This window comes from Enhydra lutris, unplaced genomic scaffold (assembly GCF_002288905.1).
Source record: "Enhydra lutris kenyoni isolate GAN:26980312 unplaced genomic scaffold, ASM228890v2 scaffoldscaffold1, whole genome shotgun sequence".
NCBI lineage: Eukaryota > Metazoa > Chordata > Mammalia > Carnivora > Mustelidae > Enhydra > Enhydra lutris.
This window is the reverse complement of record NW_019154085.1, coordinates 22193535-22217151: the sequence shown is the minus strand read 5'-3', so window position 1 is coordinate 22217151 and position 23617 is coordinate 22193535. Positions and strand designations below refer to the sequence as shown.

Genomic DNA, 23617 nt, shown 5'->3' with positions numbered 1-23617 from the left:
ACATTTTCATTCATCTCTGCCAAATATGAGATTATTTCCAGCAAGTAGCAAAGACCAGCTGTTCATTCAATCATTTATTTTGATGGAACATGAGTGAGTTATCTACTATGTATCCTAACCCTCATGATTACCTCCTACGGACACATCCAGCCCTGTCCTCAAAAAACTTACAGATAGGTAACTAGCCAATAAAATGCAATGAGAAAAAATGTTACAGTAGAGACAGAGAGTGCATAAGGAGTCATTTGAACAAACTGGTGTTTTTAAATGGGGAAAGTAACAAGGTCAGATTTACTCCTAGTGGGAAATTCTGGCAGCTTTTGAAATGTGAACTAAAACAGATGGATTATCTGCTGAGGCAAAGGAGATAGCATGTAAAGTTTCATGTGGGTGATTTTGTTGTTGTTGTTGTTGTTTCTGTTTTTATTTTGTTTTGTTAGTTTGTGTAAGTGATGGTTTTGGAAGAGAATCAACAGGATTTGGGTATCAGTTGGATATTACAGAATGAGATAGAGAAATCAAGGTGACACCATTCTAATTGGAAAACTGAGAAGATGTTAACATCATTATTCGTGATTTAGAACACAGGATGTAGAATAAAGACATACAATTAATATCTTGGAATATAAATAGATAATGCTCTAAATCAAATGAAATTACATCTTCATTTGGAAGCCGCCATTATTCATGATTCATGACATATTGTTATTCTTTTTATATTTTAAGATTTATTTGAGAGAGAGAGAGAGAGAGCTCACGAGCTGGTGAGGGGCAGAGGAAGAGGCAAAGAGAATCCTCAAGCAGATTCCCCACTAAGTATGGAGACTATTGTAGGGCTTGATCCCAGGACCCTGAGATCATGACCTGAGCTGAAACCAGTAGTTGGCCATCTAACCAACTGAACCACCCAGGCACCCCAATATTGTTACTCTTTTAGAGAGGAGTTTCAGTGGTGTGGAGAGCAGAATACAATTATCTGAAGAGTAAAGGCAGGAAGTGGGAATTTCTTTGAAAAATTCTTCCATGTGAAGGAAGAAAGGAGATAGAATGTGAGATTAGAGAGAAAGTGGTCTCTTCAGTAGGAGCAAGTCCTTTCAGACTTCACTTAGTCCCTTCTTTCTTTTTCCTAACAACAAAAATAATTCTTGCCAGGACTTTGTGAATTTGGTGGATTTGACTGAAGACAGAACCGGTGGGTAAGACTGAAGAAGGATCACATCTAGAGAAAAATCTTCTAACTTACCCTTTTCTCTACTCTTTGCCTTTCTCGGCTCTGTTTTCTCTCAGATTAACCTGGGCCTCTAAAATTTTCTTTTTGTGTTGTATAGTATAATCTTCTCTCTCTTATCTGAAAGTTTTGAACTCAGCTCTTGGTTGATTTACCTCCCACTTCAAACATTTCATGAAGTTTTTTTGGTAATTTTTCACAAATTAGTTAGTTGTCTCCCAAAAGATATTCAGACCAGTCATAATAACAAATAACAAATTTTCCACTTCATTTAATTTTGAGAGTAAACTGACTCACATAGAGCCATTTAGATTTTACTCTCCCTATTATATAGAGAGCAAGGTTGTCAGAGAGAGAACCGAGATGTGTTAGGGAGTTTAAAAAGATTGGCTAAGTCCTGAAGGAAATGTAGTAGTAAGGCATGTGAACAAAGACTAATGAGGTACCAGTAAATCTGAGGACTCTCAGAGGTAGAAAACATGACTTTTTATTTGTTTTTAATTAATTTATTTTTTTTAAAGATTTTATTTATTTATTTGACAGACAGAGATCACAAGTAGGCAGAGAGGCAGGCAGAGAGGCAGGCAGAGAGAGAGGGGGAAGCAGGTTCCCCGCAGAGCAGAGAACCCATGTGGGGCTCGATCCCAGGACCCTGGGATCATGACCTGAGCCAAAGTCAGAGGCTTAACCCGCTGAGCCACTCAGGTGCCCCGAAAACATGGCTTTTTAGAAGCACCATTCTACTTGGATGAATGATTGTTCAGTCTTACCAAGAGATGAGCAATGGAGAGAAAAAACATGTTTGAAATATCAAGGATTCAGAATTAGTAAGTAGCTATACCAAAATAATATGGAAACTGAAGGCTCTAAAGTTATGTTGACAGTAAATGAAGTAATTAACCATTGGTACAAGTTCTTTAAAACAAACAAACAAACAAATCTATCAGGGCACCTGGGTGGCTCAGTCGGTTAAGTCGATGCCTTCAACTCAGGTCATGATCCCAGAATCCTGGAATCTAGCCCTGCATCAGGCTCCCTGCTCACCAGAGAGTCTGCTTCTCTTTCTGCCCCTCACTCTTCTGTTGTGCTCTCTTTCACTCTCTCTCTCTCTCTCAAATAAATAAATACAATCTTTAAAAAATTAAAATAAAAAATAAATAAAAATAAATCTATCATCTATTATCTACCCAATTGTGGATAATTGTGTATGTAATGTGAACCGAATGTTATATAGTTTCTTTCTTTACATACATTCGTATTTAAAAAAAAGAATACTAACAAGAGAAGGGGCATTCTTTCCCCCATTTTAGGCCAAGGAAACTCAGACTCAGAGAGGTTGAGTAGCTTGTGACAGACCTAGTAAGTACACAGGATTCAAACCATTATCTACCTCACTGCAAAGCTCATGCTGGTAAAATAAAATGTCGGGCAATTAACTGAAAAGTACCAAAAAAAAAGCAGAAGATCTGACTGAATCAGAGGAAAGGAATCACCAAAGTGAATGAATAGAAGCCTATGGTCAGAAAAAAGGATACTTTTATAAAAATTCTGTGTTGGGAGTTTTTCCAGTTGTTATGATAGAGTCATGTGGTAAACTGAGGTAGAAGCATAGGCAAAGAGGAAGCTCAGAAAATTAGATAAACAGTGATGTTCAGGGTGAAAGGGATTAAGTATGAGTTACATATCACAGAGTAATTGGAATATACCAATGAACATCTGGGTGTTGGAAAGTGCCTGCAAAGACTATAGATAATCACAAGGATAAGGACCTGTGGAATAATCATCTGGTATGAACCTCAAAAAGAGAAGGAGTTTGAAGGAATTTTGACCTATGACCTAGAAGCTTACAGCATAGTAACCTGGGCTCTGATGCCTGAGTTGAATCATGGAAGGAAGATACTTTACTAGGAAAGGATATTCCAAGGAAGCCTTCTGGATGTGCAGGATGACTGCTCATGAATGCCAGATTTCTTTTCTTTTTCTTTTTTTAAAAAGATTTTATTTATTTATTTAGTTAGTTATTTAAGGGAAAGAAAGAGCACACGTGTGCATGTGTACGCATGAGAATGGGGTGGAGAGTGGGAGGTAAGGAAGAGGGAGAGACTTCCAAGCAGACTCCACGCTGTGCATGGAGCTCTATTCGGGGATTGATCTCAGGACCCATAAGTCGTGACCTGAGCTAAAATCACGAGTTGGATGCTTTACAGACTGAGCCACCCAGGTGCTGCATGAATGCCAGGTTTCTGATAAAAAATAAACTTCGGAAACATTCTCAGGAAAGTGAGGGTAAAACTTGGGTGGATCAAGGCTATGTGGAGCCAGACACATCATTGAAAGTAGGGGTAAAGGGGTGCCTGGGTGGCTCAGTGGGTTAAGCCTCTGCCTTCGGCTAAGTTCGTGATCTCAGGGTCATGGGATCGAGCCCCACATCGGGCTCTCTGCTCAGCGGGGAGCCTGCTTCCTCCTCTCTCTCTGCCTGCCTCTCTGTCTACTTGTGATCTCTCTCTGTCAAATAAATAAATTTAAAAATCTTAAAAAAAAAAAAAAAAAAGAAAGTAGGGGTAAAGCCTCTTTTAGAAAAAGAATACAAATATAAAAATCTGACTTTTGCAAGCTTTACCAAATTCCAAAACCATGTGAACCTATGATGGGTTCTTTCCCAGCCTTTCCCAGGCTATACAATTGAAGAGCCTGAAGCTCTCAGCTTTATCGGTTTAAAGTAAATTCATTCTGGGCAGGGAAGGTGAGGAAACATATAAGAGTAATGGTTGCCAGGAATGAACGTATTCTTGGCTTAAACAGCATATTAGTGAAATCTTCCTTTGGGGCTTCTGGTATTTAGAAACTCAAGATGGATGGTGCTGGCCCCAAAAATTTAATATAAAAACAAAGAACCCTTTATTTATTGTGCTTCTTTCCTCCTTTCTGGAGGAGGATGGCCCAGCATTTTTAAAAATTTTATTTGTGGGCTGATAAACATTTTATGAATGTTCATCTGACCATATGCTTAGGATGTGCTTGTTACTTGTTTTTGCTTTTCTCTTGACCAGAATTTAAAAGCAGGAGAATATGAAGGTATTTCAAAGCAAATAACTCACAACCTGGGCTTGTGTCAAGCTCTCTTGGAAATATCTTCTCCTCTTGCATAATTGACATCCAATATGCTTTTGTATGGTAACAGGCTGGATGAAAATCCTGGAAGTTCTCTCAGATTCCTAATATTACTTTGAATTTCTCTTGCTTGAATTGAGCTTTTGGTTACCTACCTTTCAATAATGATTTGAGAGATCAGTCCTAGGAGTGATCAGAATGTCCTCTTCTCACTTACTGTTTTTGGCAAAATCTAAGGTTTTACTAGCTATCTTTTTAATACTCAGATGAGTAAATTTGGAACAAATACGAGAGAAGGTGAGATATTAACACAACTGGTTGCTCATATATTTCAGGAGCTTGTCACCCTAAAAGATGATGCAGATGAATTAGAAACAGATTCTAAAACTCTTTAGAAGTATTTGTAAGTAATAAAAACAGTAAAGATTCCTGAGAGAGCCTGGGGTGACTTACCACGTCAGATTTATAGCAAGAAAGGCAGTCTTCCTCTCCTTTGTGATTATATTTGTAAGATGGAGCATTAATATTTTCTTTTGTCAAAACATAGCTGCACATTGGCTTAATATCTTCCTTTCGAAATGATGAATAATAATTACTCTGGTGTAATAAAGGACAAAGGGGCCTGGGAAAAATACTAGGAACTTTTCTTATCTGTCTAGTACTTTTTTGGTTTGTTTGGTAGTCCTTGGGAGAAAGCCCAGGGTATGTAATATGTGTGAGAATCCAATCTATTTTATTTTTCCCAACTCCCAAGTCATTTATCAAATTATTTCAGGGTCGTAAATCTAAGCACTTTTCTGTAACTCAGCTACTTTCTTTCCGAGACGTATCTTTCTTGAAGTTTAGTCTTGTGCTTTTAAAATCTATAAAATGCTTAATGTGTTAAAGAGGTGACACACAGGAATTCTTTCTCCGCCAGAGTCTGAGATTTCAAACATTTCTTGCATTACCACGTGTCTCCCTTAATGTGGCAGCTTTCCCTGAAAAGATTCACAATCGCAGGGAAGAAAAAAAAAATCTAAGCACACATTCAGCACTGAGGACTTCTCCTTGGCCTGTTGACAATGCCCCAGCATGAATTCTGAGACATATCTTATTAGGAGTCTGTCTGGATGCGTTCAAGTGTTCGCTAGCAGTGATTCAGGAAAATCAAGGCCAACACATACTCGGCAGAGATGTGAATTTCTAATGTTTGTGTTTCATTGACTTTCTCACCCCCATCATCTAAAGAAAACAAAAGTAATGAAGATTTTATTTTAGTTTATCATAATCTCTACTATTAGGTCACTCAGTTAATTTATTTTAGTTGCATTAAAGAATTTATATTTGGATGTAGAATATGCACCTTTCCGTGACTAAGGGGTGGAAGAGAATTCTGTGGGGTCTTGTTTTGATTTACTGTGGTACCAAAAAAAAATACCATTATTTTTAATTTTCGAAAGATTATTTTACAATGGCTTTGAATGGTGTAATAACCAATATGCGTTCAAGGGAAACCTGTTGATTATCACCCACTATTTTATTTACATCAATAACACCAATCATTGGAGCCTGAGTGGCTCAGTGGGTTAAGCCTCTGCCTTCGGCTCAGGTCATGGTCTCAGGGTCCTGGGATCGAGCCCCGCATCAGCTTCCCTCTCTGCCTCTGCCTGCCTCTCTGTCTACTTGTGATCTCTCTCTCTGTCAAATAAATAAATAAAATCTTTAAAAAAAAAAAAAACACCAATTATTTTTGACAGTGGTTTCCAATGAAATATGTGATCCCAAATTTGCAAAATAGCCTCTTGGCACACAGAGAAATATGTAGCTGTATGAGGGCTCTTATGCTGCTAAGACGCATGTGCTTATTTGATTTGCAGCAGTTAGTGTGGTCCTGTGTGAGTGATACTTGGACAAGTCAGGATTCAGCTGTATTTTCCTTAACTAGAAAAAAATACATGTCACTTATGTGTATTTTACATTACTTTATTCAAAAACATTTAACATGAAAACAAACTTGTAAAATTCATAAAGCAGGCAGGACAGACATTATTGTTCCCATTTTACAGAGGAGGACTAAGCTCTGAAGAAAACTTACCCATGGTGGCAGCACGGTAGAACAGCAGTGTTTCCTCTTCTGGGGCTCTCCTCCTTCAGCTTCTTCCCTTCTTGAGATACCCACTCTGTAACTTTTAGAATTTCATTTATTTATTACTTTGATTTTCTATACTATTCAGCCAAAATTCCTTTAAAACTGCTTTTTGAAATATTTAAAGTGGTCCTTCCCTTCCAGTGTTTGTTTTGCACCACAGTGTAGAAATCCAGGTAGGTGGTGTGTATCACATAAACGGATACTAATTGGGATTTGTGTTTGACCTGATGGGCCAAAACTGCGTTTTCCATCTGCCTGATGGCACTTTACCCTTGTGTTTGTGTTTTGTAGTGTTCTTAGTTAACAATTTGTATCTTCAGGGTTAAAGCCAAAGCCCAAGTTTGCTAGACCGCCAAAGCATTAGGAAATACAAAGATGTCTCAAGAGGTCGTTGTCATACTAGTGATAGAATCTTGAAGTTTTATAACTGCATGGGAAATATGTGCTGCATTTGGAACTACTCACTTTAAGAAGATTTTTTTTTTTTTTGCCATAAGAATTAAGATTTCAAGCAATGCCTCCAGAAAGAGTAATCACTGATAAGAAGAGTAAGTGTACTAGATGAGAGATAATATTCAGATTACTGTATGGGGGTTCAATTTCAATTTAAGACTCATCCTCAGTATCTATAGGCTAAGATGTGTATAATATATAATTCCAGGGATGAAAAAATCATATCCAGTAAAGCATAACTTGCTGGCTGGCTAGGGGGAGTCCCTGAGATTCTCATTAATAAAGCCACTCTTTGGGTTTCGTATACTTTCCTAACTATCCATCCATCCTTTGGTCCAATATACCTTTGCTGAAAATTTCACCATGTCCATGTCCCTAGTCTGTGTTAGGCATTGAGGCTATCATGACTATTAGCGTAAGTCCTCTTCTGAATCTGCTCACGGTATATGGAAGAAAGTATACTAATGGAGTAAATAAACAACTAGAATACAGCGATAAATCATTCACACAGGGTACATAATAAGTTAATAATTTTCTTGAATCAATAAACATAATACAGGGTGTGAGTTCAGTAACTCAGAATGGTACACCTTTTTTGCAAGGAGGCTATAGTCGCTTTTCCAATAGAACCAGGGCTGGAATCAGTGGGCTCTGCAGCCTGTTAGTGGAAAGTAAATAAAACTAGGCCGGAAACTAAGAAGTCAAGCTTGGTGAGGAAACACTGAGATCAGATCTCACCTGCTTTACAGTTTTACTATGTTGCCCCTGACTTAGATATTCTGAGAACATCAAGTAGATTTTTTTTCTCCCCATTATAAACCATAAACATGTTTTTGTAATTAGGTCTATTGACTTTGGCTTGTTAGTAACTAGCTGTGTGACCTTGTGAAAATAGGGTATTTGGTGATAAGGTGATCTCTGGGATCCATGTTAGATTTAAGTTAGATTCTCTTATTTTAAGTCTATTTTATATTTTGCCTCCTTCATATATATATATTTTAAATCGAAGTGTCAGCCATTTTCGAATTTAAAAGGAAATGATTATGACCATGGGCCTGGCTAATTTAAGTTGACTTTGGCAACAAAGAGCGTAAATGGGAAACTAAGAAGTATTGGCCTTTTGTTTTTTTTGTTTTTTTTTTTTTTTAATTCCAAAGTGGTTCACAAATAGGTACAGGGATTCTTTGTATAGTTCCTTCTTCCTTTTTATATGCAGCAAAGTCAAATATGGAATCTTTTTGGAAATGGTGCAGATACTTAGACTATAGCCAACAAGTAACTCTTGGGAAGAACTTTTTTCTCTTGGGGTGCTACCTTCAATCTGATATTCATTTTGGCTCAGATCAGTTGTAAATACCATCCTGTTTCTGTGAAATGTAACTGGTGTTTGCTCTGGGCTGGTGGGACAGCCACGTGCTGTTTGCTCTGTCCTAGCTGTACCCAAGTATCCACAGTATATTATTCAGATCAGCTCTCGTGAACCAGCTGTCCTAATTCCAGGTGGACCATGAGAAATCTTTCTCCTTACAGCAACAGCTGTGCCACCTGGTAGCTTAAAGAGTAGTGGCTGGATGAATCAGCCATTGTTACAAATTCACTTTTTATCTGGTAAACACTTTGCATAAACTAGCATAACTGAACATATTTCCAACCTGGTCTAGGACTGAAATGAACACTGAAAGCCTTATCTGTATCATGTTAAATTGTTTGCTTATTGTCAATACCTATCATTAAGACACTGAATAAAATCTACATGCCAAAATTAGATTTATAAAATTTACAATTCTGTTTCTCATCATACTGCTTTCAAACGCTCATGATATAACTATGTCTTTCATATTCTTTACATTCTCACACAGAGATTACTCTAAATACTGTTATTGCCATTTTAAATATATAATAAAATTTCCCCAAGCTTGGATTTTTGCTAAGGAAGAAGTTGAACTATACAATATTTTACTATTGCCTTATTATTAACAAGTAAATAAAAATAACTCCAAACAACTACTAAAGAAATAATTTCTAAATAGAACTCTTATACCTAGTGTTTTAGGGAACAAGATTTATTTAGTTGATAAACGATATCCACAGGTGAAAAACAGTAAAAACAAAACAAAAACAAGCCACAAATGATCTGACAGTCTGTTAAAAAAAAAAAAGTCAGTTTGAGTGGGTTCAATAAGCCTGTTATTTTGTTTTAAGCTATTAATTTTCTTAGTATGTGTATGAATGCATATACACATGTACATACAAAACCTAAAATTGTGATTTTTCAGTCTTTATTAATAATACAAAAGGAAGCATATTATACCTAGGGCAAGGTATAGCATTTCAAATTCTTGAGTAATGTCATTAGGCAGAATATTCATCTTATGTACAAATAATTTGATGGTTAAAAGTGATTTTTCCCATTGCCTGTTCCATAGTCTGACTTCTCTTTTCAAAGATAAGTAAATTGAGGGCCCAATAGATTAAGGGATTTGTTAAAGATCCCATTGATTAGTGGCAAAATGTTCAAGAAAACAACCCTATAGGCAGAAGGACCACAGGTGACCTCTGGTTACAGATCTGTGGAATTGCTGTCTTCAGAATTTCCTGGCCTCAATGCATTACTCATGTACTAAGAATCTTCATTAAATATTCTTCATGATGTTGGGATAAAAAACTTTCAAGCAGAGAGGCAATTTTAGGCGTCACTTGAAGACTTAGATTTCCCAAGAATTTGAACATAATAAAGACTTAATGATTTCATTTTTACTCTTAAACAAAGATGCTGCAGTTGAACCAAATGTTCTTAAAGACAGGTTAAAAAAATTAAGAAAAGCTACCATGCTTTTTCTTACTGAAATGAACTAGTAAAAGGTCTTTTAGAAACCTCCTAGAAGTTCTCCTCTTTAAATTTCTAACAGCATGTGTTAACTAAAAGCTAGGTGATAACTACAAAAAAGGTTCAAATACCACAACACATTTCTGAAAAGAAATATAAACATATACAAGAAAATTGCCAGAAACCAACTAACCACAAAAAATATTTAGAATATGTACCAGGATGAAGGAATATAAATTAATTTTTCACAAGAAAAAAAATAGTGAGAATTCATTTAAGAGAAGAGTTAAGGCACTATGCCATGGCAGAGAGAGGGTACAGATAAGAGAGAAAAGATATACTAAAGTCAAAATCTACATGCGGCATGCATGATAAAGGGTAACAGAGTCAGATAGCCACTAACGGCTGTGTGTACATGGAGGAACTTTTAACTTCCCTGGTCCTCCGTTTTCTCATCTATAAAATGCAAGTCATGATTTTTAGTGATGATATGTACTTTGAAAGGTTGTAAGAATAAATAAAACCTAAGATAGTCTCTGACATATGGTAGGTACAGGACACATGTGAGTCTCGCTTCCTGTTTCTCACTTTGCCTAAGAGCAGTCATATATTTATCTGTGAAACAGAATAGACATTATAATTAATTGGACTTCAAGAACTGAGTTAGGAAAGTAGAGTTATTAGTGTTTATAAAAAACATCCTCTACAATTTGTAAATTTTGGATTGACTCCCATTCATATTTACTGATACCATTCATAGCTTCCCTTCATTAGAAATTCTTTTTTAGTAATAGAGTAGATGAAACATATGAGAGAGGTAAGATGTTCTAAGGTTAATGAAAAAGGAACGAACAAAGGATGAGAGCCCAAGTTATTATTCCTTCAACTGAATCATGGGCCTATTATTAACTATTTGTTGATGTATTTAAAATACTGTTATATAATTTTGTGTATTTTTATTTATTGTTATATCGTTATTTATTTATTTTGTGTATGATCGAGTAAAAACTTAAAGTTTCTTTATTTTTCTATTTTTTAATTGTTTTTCAGTGTGATTCTTTTTTGTTGCTGCTGCTTCTTCTCTAAAGAGTCTGAATCATCCTATATTTAATTTTGCTTTATGTTTGATTTTTAAATTTGGAATGTAGTTTTATATTTCTCCTTATGTTCCTGATTGCTTTTTTTCTTGATTATCAAAGAAACATATGCCTTTTTTTTTACAAAATCTATAACAATATCCATATTTTTGTTGAGGTATAATTGACATACACTACATATTATTTTTAGGTATACCGTATAGAGATTCAACATTTGTCTACATTGCGAAATGATCACCACAATAAGTGTAGTTACCCTCTGCACTTACAAAGTTAAGACAGTGTGATCGACTCTATTCTCCATGCTGTACATTATATCCCCGTGACTTTATTTTATAACTGGAAGTTTGTACATCTTGACCCAAAAAGCAGCATTCCACATAATCAAACAAAGTAGATGGATGAGGATATTAATAAATAAACACATACATAAATAGACAAAAGGTGTTTTGTGGAATTTGTATATACATATGTGTGTGTGTGCATGCGTATGACTGTAGGAGCCAGCTGCCTACCTAGATTCAATAGGGTTTCTCCCAGTTCTTGCTGACTTTTTCATACATGGACACACTTCGCTTTCTTTTGCCTGCTTTATGGAAAATGAAGATTCTAAATCTAGGTGCCTCAAGCATTGATATGTTGAACTCAGTTGTGAAAAAATACATAAGTTATAGCCAGGTACCAGGACTTGGACGTAATGCCAAAAACATTTTTTATCTGTCGGCTACCTGACCTGTAACAATGTGAAAAGGCCCATCGCAGTGTTAAGAATACATGCCAGGGAGGATAAAAGGTTGAGAACCCTTAATAGTGGCATGTGTTTAGGTAATAAATGAGTGCTGATGGATTAGTAACATCTTACAGAGATACATTCTGTTTTAGTTAAAAGGATTTAGAGTGTGTCTTGACCCTAGAAACTTTAATCCTATAGTTAATATTAATAGGAACAATTATCTAAAGATAAAAAATAAAACCCTCTCTCATTAAGTGCATGTTTAATTTAGATAGCGGTTAGGCATTAAGTATGTATTTTTGTTTCCTGAGAACATAGATTTGTATGATATTTAAAAAAAGTATTAAAAGACAAAACCCATCTGGTTAACAATTTAAAATTCCCCAGGAGCAATATTAAACAATGTAATGTTCTAATTAAAACAATAAATATGAGAAATACAGTGTCTGTAATAAGACAGTTTCATATTTTTATCATTCAACTGAAATGCAGATTTCAGAACATGATGTATGCAAAGTGCACTTAACACCATATTTGATACATTTGCTGATATTTTCCTTCTCTATAATCTCTGGCATCTGAGTCCAAGTTAATCATACAATGTCCGGGTGATAGGGCCACAAAATTAAACTTGACTCTCTCCATCACCCTTACAAATCCCCCCCACCAGAAACAAACTCCCTATCACCTGCCAGTTTATAGCCCACCTCTTTCTAGCTCTGTGCTGCTGACAGTAAATCCCCTTACCAGCTAATTGAACAGAGGCACTCTGTACTTCCTGAAGATCCACAAAGCTGGGCTTTGATGGACAGCAGAAAATGGCACAATGAAAAAAAAACAAAAGCCTTTTAACTGAGAGCACTGCTTTGTTCTGCTCAGAACTTTAAGGTCACTCCAGCGTGTTCTGACTGTGGGGATCTTAATTTTTACTCAACCAATTTACTTGCAGCTGTCATTCTTTCCCATATTAAAAGTTCAGCTCTTCCAGTGTGGGGAATTGGAAGGGAGTGGGGCGGGGAATGAGAAGAGCTTGTTACAAACTAAAAACAGCAAAAACAAGTAAAATCTGGCTTGGCTCTTAAGTACAAAAAGTTATTTTCAAAGCCTATAAATTATGACATAGTGATTAACATGTAATTTAAATATATTTAAACAACAATTATATCACATTTCCAGCCCGGCTAATTGGCCTCACAGATGTTCCCTTGTAGCTGCATTGCCCTTCCAGGGAGAAAATGAATGAGGTGCTTTTTATCATGGAAAATAGAAAAAAAAAAAAAAAGCAAATAAAAAAATGGAAACAGAAAAATAAAAAGCAGCCAGTAACCCTAAAAACAATGAATGCTAAAGGGATTTTGCTTAGCATTTTTTTTTCCATTTTAATGCAGAAAACTAGAAAGAGCATGAAGACACTCCTGTTACTGTGGTGGTATCTGGCAGCATGTCCAGATCCAGATTTGGCTGATGGAAAGACTTGTCAAAGCAGGGACAGTGCCTGCATTCTAATATGGCATGGCCTCTTTTCAAGAGGTCCAGTTATTTTTTTTTTTTTTTTAAGATTTTGTTTATTCATTCATGAGAGTCAGAGAGAGAGAGGCAGAGGGAGAAGCAGGCTCCCCACTGAGCAGGGAGTCCGATGTAGGACTCGATCCCAGGACCCGGGGATCATGACCTGAGCCGAAGGCAGATGCCCAAACATCTGAGCCACCCAGGTGCCCCAAGAGGTCCAGTTATTTTTAACACAACCTTTTTACAATCGAAGGCAGTCTAGCCCAGATCATGAATATATATAATAAGGTAGTTCCTGATAAAGAATGATTTACGGGTTTTTCCTTTCATCACTTATCCCTCAAGTTTTATAAAATCCAAACTGGATAGCCATAGCTGTCAGTGCCGTTTCCTGAGCTGTGATTCTAGTCCAACGCGACCCAGTACGGCAACTGTTGTAATGTAAGAGGTGAAAGGAACAGCAGTAATTACTCATATTTTGGAATAACTGTCTTCTAATATGCAATCATAGAATTCAAATAAATTCACTGCAGCTTCGTCTTACTCTTGCCTTTCTTCTGATAATCTCAAGTAATATTTGATCGTTCAGTATAAATTGCAAAAGGCCAGTGGTTCTATCTCTGTCTCTCCTTGTGTCTCATGGTATCTCCAGCATCTACCATAGATCCTGTGCTTTCACGGTAGAGGTTTAATAAATATTTGTCAAATGCTTGCTCAATAATTGGGGTTTAATGATAGGGTAAAGGCCAAGGTTTATAATATGATAAAGTTCCGCCAGGCACTAGTCGTATTTCCCATACCATCCCTCTATTTTCCATATCACTGGATTATATGGCAAATTTCCCCTCAAATTTTATGAAAAAATGTATTTAATTTTATATCTTTCTAAAAGATAACAAAATATACCTATACTGAAAATGATATGGAAAACAGGGAAGCTTTTTTTTTTAATTTTTTAAAAAAATTTAAAAATATTTTATTTATTTATTTGAGAGAGAGAGAGAGAGCATGAGCAGCAGGAGAGGCAGAGAGAGAGAAGCAGACAGGGAGCCCAGGGCAGGGTTCGACCCCAGGACCCTGAGATCATGACCTGAGTGAAGGCAGTTGCGTAACAGACTGAGCCACCCAGGTGCCCGAGGAAGCATTTTTAAATGCCTCTTGATAAGTAGATTTGGCATTTTGATTGATTGACTTTAAAAATCTGATTTAGCAGATGTGAATGCTTAAATTTTTATCTATCTCTACGTTTTTATAGTATTACACAGCTTACCAAGTTCATTTATATACACCTTCTTTCTTTGTCTTCATTAAGATACAAGGAGTGAGGGGCCAAGGATAAAAATGAGATCTGAGGTGTTTCACGACTGACCACATCACTTGTAACTGGGACTGGGGCTAGAGATCTGACAAATCATAAAACAATGTGTCTACTGGACAATACTACCTCCTATGCTTAGCATATTAAATATGTCTCTAAATATATCTTCAAGACGTTCTTAGTTATTAGAGAAGGAAAGAGATCAATAGTTTCTATCCCATCATGTAAATGACTGAAGTTTTGAAGAGAGTTAAAATGTAAACTTAATGTAAGATTTCAGACCTTGGTCCTTGATTAGTCCAGGGGACTACGTTAATTATGAGATATTGTGTTATCTGGTTGCTATTAATTTACATTAAACAGTTAATCTCCATGGAACCATATTTTTCTTAGAGTTTGTTTTATGAATATCTAAATTGTAAAAACACTGGCCTGGAATAATACTTAGCCAAGTTTCATACATGTATGCAGAGAATGCAAACTTCATAAAAGAAACGATTTTTATCTGCATTATTCATTATCTCCGTTGTCCAGAAAAGTGCCTGGCACATAGATAGTAGGTTCTCAAGAAATGTATGTAAAATATGTATATTATTAAGAAATGGTGTTGATATTCATATAACCCCCTCTACTTACCCTAAGGAATATTGTCCTTAATATTTTATCATATTTTTATATCCACTTTTATTTAGCCCATAGGATGGAGTATTAAGTTATAAGAATACAGATGCCCTTTTTTTAAAACTGAAATCTAATTTTAACTGATTCTAAATACATGAAAGTAATGTATGCAAAGCATAGTTCCAGGAACATAATTAATTTTCCAAGATTTTCTTCTGTTTCTTAACTTACAAAAAATCAGACTGAGGAGAAAATGGTATGTATTTTTTTTAAAAGGAAAGGCTAAGAAATTGACGCTTTGCTGCAATAGTGAAAATAAATGTAACTTGGTAATAAAAATTATTCAAGGAAAATTGAAATCCACTTCCATCTTCTTGTGGATAAGTTTCTTTTTATAAGAGAGAATCAGTGCTGTGGTATATAGCCATTTTAGCCATACAACAAGTAAGGAAGGAAATGGTTCTTTATTTAAAACTGTAGTTAATTATTTACCATTTTTGTCTTTCTTCTAGGGTTAATCAGAAAAATATTCATTACCAATTTAATTTTTAATCTATTTAAAATTTTACTTTATTTCTATATAATTTTTCTTTTCAGGGATTGAATTAAAATATTTAATATTCTCAAAACATAAAAATTAACTCATTTGTAGCCAGAGAGCATAAAATTTTACCATTTAGCAAACTTCACTGTTGTGCATGTTTTCCCCTTCAGTTCATACAATTCATGTGGCTTTTCTTTTCTTTTTTCGTTTTTTTTTCTTTTCATTCATATTACCTCTTATTATATCCATCATTCCATTTTTCTTTCCTATTAGAGTGAAATTGGACACAGCCCTCCTCCTGCCTACACCCCCATGTCAGGAGTAAGTATTTCATGATCAACCTTCATCTTTTAGTATTTTTGGTCTTTGCTTATCATGTTTCTTCTCTCTTGTCTCCCCATAGTTTCCTCATTTTGCTTTTGCCAACAGTGAGTTAAGAATTTGCTATAGATTGTATAGCTGGCTTTGTGGATATGTTTTATCTCAGTAGATAATCCAAAACTGAGATACCATGCATCAACAGTAGCTTTCAACTTTTACCTGAAGGGCTTACCTGGACTCAGAAATTATGTTTCTCGTTGAGGAGGTTATCATTATCTCCATGATTATAGGTTGTGTGCTAAAAAGTCAGAGTCTCTGTAATGATTCCCCTAGTTAGGTACTTGAGGACTCAAACTCAGAGCAACCACAGAAGAGAAGGCAAGAAGAAAATATCACCATCCAAATCTCTGTTCTTAATGTCAACTTTCTACAGTTAATAACGTTTTCATTTGTCATGAAATTTGAATTATATATCAAAAATAGGCGACTGCGGAAAATAACATGAAATAGTTTATATGAGATCATGTGCTGGGTGGTCAGTGACATTTAAATATGTATTTCCAAATTCTTTCCCCAGGTTCACTTTTAAAGAAAAATTGGAATTTTAGGTGGTTGTAACTCAAATTTGTTAGCTATTCAGGGGAAACACTCAATTAAGAAACTGTGGCTTTTGTCTGAAAGACAAGTTTTACTATCCTTTTGGCTATTTCTTTTCTACAGCTATTTCTAATAACTTCTGTCTAAATGTGTCTCTCTATTGACAGAACCAGTTTGTATACCGAGATGGGGGGTTTGCTGCTGAGCAAGGAGTGCCTGTGCCCTACAGAGCCACAACCAGCACCATCCCAGAAGCACCACTTGCTCAGGGGGCTACAGCCGAGATTTTTGATGACTCCTGTTGTAACGGCACCCTACGCAAGCCAGCGGCACCCCACGTCCAGGAGGATAGCAGCACCCAGAGGTACAGCGCTGATCCCACAGTGTTTGCCCCGGAACGGAGCCCACGAGGAGAGCTGGATGAAGAGGGTTACATGACCCCTATGCGAGATAAACCTAAACAAGGTACAAACAAAATGTGCAGAAATGATTGTCATTCTGCATTTCACTTCCATCAAAATGAGCAATATAATATAGAAGGGAAATTGCCAAACCACTGGACGTCATAACATTTGTGACCCAGAAAAGACCTGGGCTGTTGCTCTTTGTAGCATACTGTCCAAATCCGCAACATTTACACCATCAATCTCAGGCACCACCTGATTAGGAATATGATTTTTAACAAGATCCCTATGTAACTCTTATGAGCAATCAAGCCTGAGAAGCACTGATCTAAACTTACCTTCATAGGAATTTCTCTATTGAATATTTGAGTGAGGTAGCACATCGCAAGATTTTAGAGCGATGGCTTTTCTTGAACTTACTGTTGAGTTCATAAAGACTGGTATTTTTTTCTTTAAAGATTTTGTTTATTAATTTATTTGACAGACAGAGATCACAAGTAGGCAGAGAGGCAGGCAGAGAGAGAGAGGAGGAAGCAGGCTCCCTGCTGAGCAGAGGGCCCGATGCGGGGCTCGATTCCAGGACCCTGGGATCATGACCTGAACCGAAGGCAGAGGCTTTAACCCACTGAGCCACCCAGGCGCCCCAAGGCTGGTAGTTTGATGGTACCAATAAAAGATTTGGTCAGTTCTTTAAAATCTTGCATCATTTGGGTGATGTTGGTCATTATAGGAGATTATGATTCCTTATATGATACATTTCAAAAATTAAAGTTCTGACACTACGTTTACTTATAGGTATACCATCATGTCTTGAAAATAATTCAGTTTGTGGTTCTACAAAGCTCAGCGATGACTGTACAAATTTACTAGCAGAAATATTAGACATACAAATCAAATGACTTTTTCAACTTTGAAAAATCCACTTTCCTTCCATGGTAACAGCATCACATGAAGGAGAAGATGGATAATTGTTATTAAAAACTGATGATTGTGTCTCAGGGTCTTCAAAGTCAAGTAAACTTTATTTTAAGACTCCATATGAGGGCCCATTATGCTTTTGAATATATGGTTATGTTTAATTTTATAAAATGCAATTAAGGGATCCCTAAGTACACATTGTAAATAACTTATTAAAGAATATCTATGTAGAGGCATGGATAGGTATTATGATACTGAAGAATTAGATGCTTTGGAAGAATTGGATTGCAGCCCAGTTCTGACACAAATATAAGTTTTGAGAAGGTTTGGCAGATCACCCTAAAAGTACAATACTCTCTGGGAATAGTTTCACCTTAACCATAGAGTTGTTTCTCCAAGTAGATAGATAAGTAGATTGGATTGAGCAAAGGTAATATGAACCTTCTAGGAGAAAACACAAGACTTCTAAGTGAATCTAAACACTCACTCTAGAGCATCCCTTGATTTTGTCCCTGAGTATAAGCTTCTATAGAAGATTATTGTACTCCAGCCTACTTCTCAGAGAGCAGAGAATGTTAGTACAGACATTCTTACACTTTCAGTTAAGAGGCTTCAGGAAACTGGTAAGGAAAATCAAATTCTGCTTCCCTTAGAAGTTGTTGTTTTTTGGGGTGTTTTTCCACACATTTTTCTTAAAATGACCATTGCTTTGAAAACCATTCAAATTCCAACATGTTATGATGTGAAAAGTACTCCCTACTCCTTTAGGGACAATAATGAAAATAGTACAGTAGAACAAGAAGACTGCTCAGGGGATTTTCGATCTGAATTCTAGTTCCGTACTAGTTGTATCCCTCATACATCATTTAATCTAGGTTTTCTGTTTATAAAGCTGAAAAAAATATGGCTTCCACTTCCTTCCCTACAGGGTTGTTGTGAGCATGACTTAAGTTCCTGTCATTCCAATATATGATGGTGGGATAGTCATTACTATCTTTTAACTTGCCCATTATGCTAAATACTTAAGTATATCAAGCAGGCCTATATCCAGGGGCAAATCACCCTGACTTGATGAGATTATTTTTCTCTACTTGCCTGGCTAAGTATAGGGGATAGAAAAGAAAGTTTGTTTCAGAATGGTGGCATCTCAATGAACAGTTGTGCTCTTTCCCTGCCCCAACACCAAAATAGGAATAGCTAAAATGTCATATCTGTGTCTACATTAAAAGAGAGGGCAAGAAGGTCTACTGTATGTGGGAATATAGGCCTATATATACTCTATACATAGAGGTGGAATTAAATTTAAGAAGAGCAGCATTGATTAACACCTTTTTAAAAAATTCCAGGTCAATATTCTTTAGTAATTTATTAGATCGAATCATGCAAAACAGCCACTACTATGAATGGTTTCAACCTACAAAACAGTTACTTCATATGATCAAACTAACAGCTTGTTAGTTTGTGATTATGGTTAGCTAGTGGAAGTGAATGTTCTAATTACACTTTATTCTTAGGCATATGTATTGTCACGCAAGTCAATTTAGCAGCATGTTAGATATCAATCAGGTTTTATTAGTTGAGTCTTTTCTTTAGATATTTCCTTTCCTATGTGTAAAGCTTTCTGGGGAACATCTGTAATCAAATCCATTTTACCTATATGGACATTATAGCAAAACACACAGACTGAAAAATGTCGTTCCTTCACTTCATCCATTCATCTTGGCATGGAGTTAAGCTATAGACATTTTGATTTTCCAGTACCCTTTTAGAAATTCTAATTTCTCCACATTTCAAAGCTCTTTAACCTGGTTAGATTGTCCTATTTTTCAACAACAACAAAAAATACTGACTTTTAGAAAACGGAAGGATTTAAACAAGTAGCCTCTTATGTAGGAGAAACAAATGCAATTAGGAGGAAAGAGAAACAATCTAGAAGACAGGAAGTCTGCTTCCTGACTCTTTAGTCATTAATAGTTTTGGCCCACCTACTCTTTCCTACTCTTTTGTCATATGACAAAAGTAATCAATGAAGTAATCAACAAAATGGTTTTTGTGAAAACTCATGAAAACAAATCCATGGCTTAATTGTTCTGGAAAAAGAAGCTAACCATCCTGCACAACCTTGATCTGATTAACACATTCCAGAAAGTAGATATTGACTAATATTTGTGTATTCCCCCAGAATACCTGAACCCTGTGGAGGAGAACCCTTTTGTTTCTCGGAGGAAAAACGGAGACCTTCAAGCTTTGGATAATCCCGAATATCACAACGCTTCCAATGGTCCACCCAAGGCAGAGGATGAGTATGTGAATGAGCCACTGTACCTCAACACCTTTGCCAACGCATTGGGGAATGCCGAGTACCTGAAGAACAATGTACTGTCTGTGCCAGAGAAGGCCAAGAAAGCATTCGACAACCCTGACTACTGGAACCACAGCCTGCCACCTCGCAGCACCCTTCAGCACCCAGACTACCTGCAAGAGTACAGCACAAAATATTTTTATAAACAAAATGGACGGATCCGGCCTATTGTGGCAGAGAATCCTGAATACCTCTCTGAGTTCTCGCTGAAGCCAGGCACTGTGCTGCCTCCTCCGCCCTACAGACACCGAAATACTGTGGTGTAAGCTCAGCAGTGGCTTTAAGATAGAGACACACCCGCTCCAATTTCCCTGCCGCCTCTCTTTCTCTTACGGTCTTCCTCCTAGTCCCAAGGCCAGTAGTTTTGACACTTCCTGGTGGAAGATATAGAGATGCAATGATAGTCATGTGCTTATCTAACTTGAACATTAGAAGGAAGAACTGAAAGAGAAAGACAGGAGGAACCACACTGTTTCTTCATTTCTCTGCATGGGTTGGTCAGGAGATTGAAACAGCTAGAGAAGGACCAGCAAATATAAGGCAACACTGCCTGCTATCAAGCTAGTTCTCAATGTTTTCTCTTTTTCTTTCAATTTTTTTTTTTTTTTTTAAAGCAGATGCCTGAAAGACCCATGCTATCTGTTCCTACCTGTAGGAACTGATCTGTATATTTTCAGTACCCTTGGAAATCGTAATAAATTTTCCATTAGAACAAAAGGATAACCTTTTCTATAACATATGAAAGTAACTGAAATTGAAAATCCAGGTTCTTTTCCCAACAGTTTCTATCCTGATAAGCAAGAACGGACAACTCCGCTTTCATAATTTCTTAATCTTTCTCAAAGTTATAGCAAGTAATTATGTTTGGAGGGATATTTTTGGTCTTTTTGATTCATTTTGTTTTGCTTTGGTCTGTCCCTTTATATTACTTTTACCCCCATATATTTTTACTTTAATTTCTGATTGGAAATATTTTTACATCAAAGTTTCCTATGTGCTGTTATAAATTGACAGAACTGTAAAAAAATATTTTAATATGGTGCAGTGACCGTTATTTTAAATATATATCCTTCAAATTTAGAAGGGGAGGCCAAGACACTAGTCAAGTGTAACATCAAATCTAACTGTCATGTTTTACACTATTGAATATGTATCCCCACTTCCTTTACATTCTTCAACATTTTCTTCTCCATAAATGACAGTAACGTAGGCAGTTGATAATGTAAAGAGTAAAAGGGAAACTAAGAGACAGTTCTGTGTGGTTCATGAAAACTACTGACACTTTCAGGGGTGGTCCAATGGGGAATCCATTGAACTGGAAGAGACACTGGATTGGGTATGTCTACCTGGCAGATACTCAGAAACGTAGTTTGCACTTAAGCTATAATTTTATTTGTTCTCTTTCTGAACTCCATTTTGGATTTTGAATGAAGCAATATGGAAGCAACCAGCAAAATAACTAATTAAAGTACATTTTTTAAAAAAGAGCTAAGATAAGGAAAGACTGTGGAAATGCCAAACCAAGCAAATTAGGACTTTGGAACAGTATCCAGAGATTATGGTGAGAGGGCCAGCACATTATCTACAAATGATATCACATTTGCTACGCAAGGAAAGCTATCCAGTTTGTAATACTCCACGTGAAGGAATGTAAGTAAAGATTGGCTTGACTCTATGGAATTTCTAGTATGAGACTCTATTTATATTAAGTAGAAGGTAACTCTTTGCACATAAATTGGTATAATAAAAAATACACAAACGTTCACAGTTTATAGGTAGGTTCTTGGGTCAGAAGTTGTAAATAAACGTGAAAAAATTCTCATGTAATTATTTTAATATCCAACATACTAATCTTTTGATACTTTGTATAATAATACTTTCTTTAAATATATCATCCTAGTTCTAGAACCATCTTTTTATGTATCATTTTAAAAGAATACCTACTAAGATGAGCAATGGGAACAAATGTTAGGAATGAGTCTCCTGGAACAAGAAAATCAGGTAGTCTCTCTTTTCTAAGAAAATCTGCTTGGACAGTCATATGAATTAATTTTTTTTAAATGTTAAAATTTTGGCATCAAATTCAAGTCTACTGCCCAAAAAAAAAAAAAAATCAATGAGACTAAAAATCTTTGTTGGTAAAGCAGAGAGTTTACAGAAAGGGAAAAAAATGCAAAGAGATCTAGGTTTCTTCCTGTTTTGAAAAAATAAGTCAATCCATCCATTCAGCTCCCTTATTTTTTCAACTGATATTTATTTAGAGTCTACTAAAAGCACTGTGTAAGTGGGGAATATCAACATAAATGCAATATTATCCCTAACTTAATGATTTGAAGTCAATTTATTTAGAATAACATTTGAATTTCCCCCATAAATTCAAGGAATAAGATTTTATGGACTACTTTGTGAGCAGTCATCATAAAATCCATTGTTTATTAGATCTCCTGTGAACTCATTTGGAACATGAATTAAACAACCTACAATTTACCAGAGCTGACAAATAAGATAGTTTTATCCAAACAGGAATTGGTGGAAGGATGCCTCACTGGCTAATTGACTTATCTGGATTCTACTTTGACCATTAAGTCAACAGTAGGTGTTGGTCTTTGGCCAAGAATATTGGAGGTGTCAGGACTGGTTTCTTACTAAGTTATGAGAAAAAAGGTAAGCTAAAAGAGTGAAGCAGAGCAAGGGAGAGGTTTGTAAGACCCCTTCTAGTGAGGTTCAACTATGAACTTTTCTGGGTTGAAGACACAGAATGACTTAGGGGCTACAGCCTAACAGCTTCAAATTCTCTCACCTATTCAGAAGAGTCTCCAGAGAAAGGGGACCTCACATAATTTCTTGTAAGAATTTGGATATAAGCCTCCCTTTCTAAATAACTCTGTACCAACTTAACACTGACAGCATGCTTGTTGGGTACTAGAACTTTTTTTTTCCTTCTGATTTACAATAGTCATGGTTTCTTCTGGAATATGGAAAACAGAATCACTTATTTTGAGAAGGAAAGAAAAATAATTTTCTTACTGTTAAGGTAATAGAATATATTCAGTGCATGTAGTTTCCTTCATTCTAAGAACACAAAACCCTTATACATCAGGTAATCTACCACTAACAACTAGAGATAGATGCAAGTGTAATCCAAAAAGACCCAAAATGCTTCACAAAAACCACTTTATTGTTCCTTTTGAATGATTCCTATAGTACATTTTTTATTTCAGTTGTTTTTGTCCCCCTGGAAAAATATATTTTGATGTGTATGAAAGGAAGAAAAGAATTGTTTTATCTGCTCCAAAAAATAACTTACTCAACCCAGCAAAGTGAAATTTTAAAACGCCATTTGAAGCCTGCAAAATGCACCAGAGTATAAAATCCCAGAGGCTAGTTGTAGCAATTCAGACATGCAGAACCAATTAAGTAAATTTGAGGAAAATTAGTAGTAA

The 23617-nt window shown here is 36.1% G+C and overlaps 1 protein-coding gene across 1 annotated transcript in view; it reads left to right on the top strand.

Moving 5' to 3' along the window:
• LOC111138855 (erb-b2 receptor tyrosine kinase 4) overlaps window positions 1–20763 on the top strand; it is a 785765-nt gene extending 765002 nt beyond the window's left edge. Inside the window, exons 26-27 of the mRNA XM_022490816.1 lie at window positions 16658–16955; window positions 19995–20763. Coding sequence (XP_022346524.1) covers window positions 16658–16955; window positions 19995–20440 — 744 coding nt within the window. The 3' untranslated portion in view covers window positions 20441–20763. The remainder of the gene's footprint in view (window positions 1–16657; window positions 16956–19994) is intronic.
• The last annotated feature ends 2854 nt before the right edge of the window (window positions 20764–23617 follow it).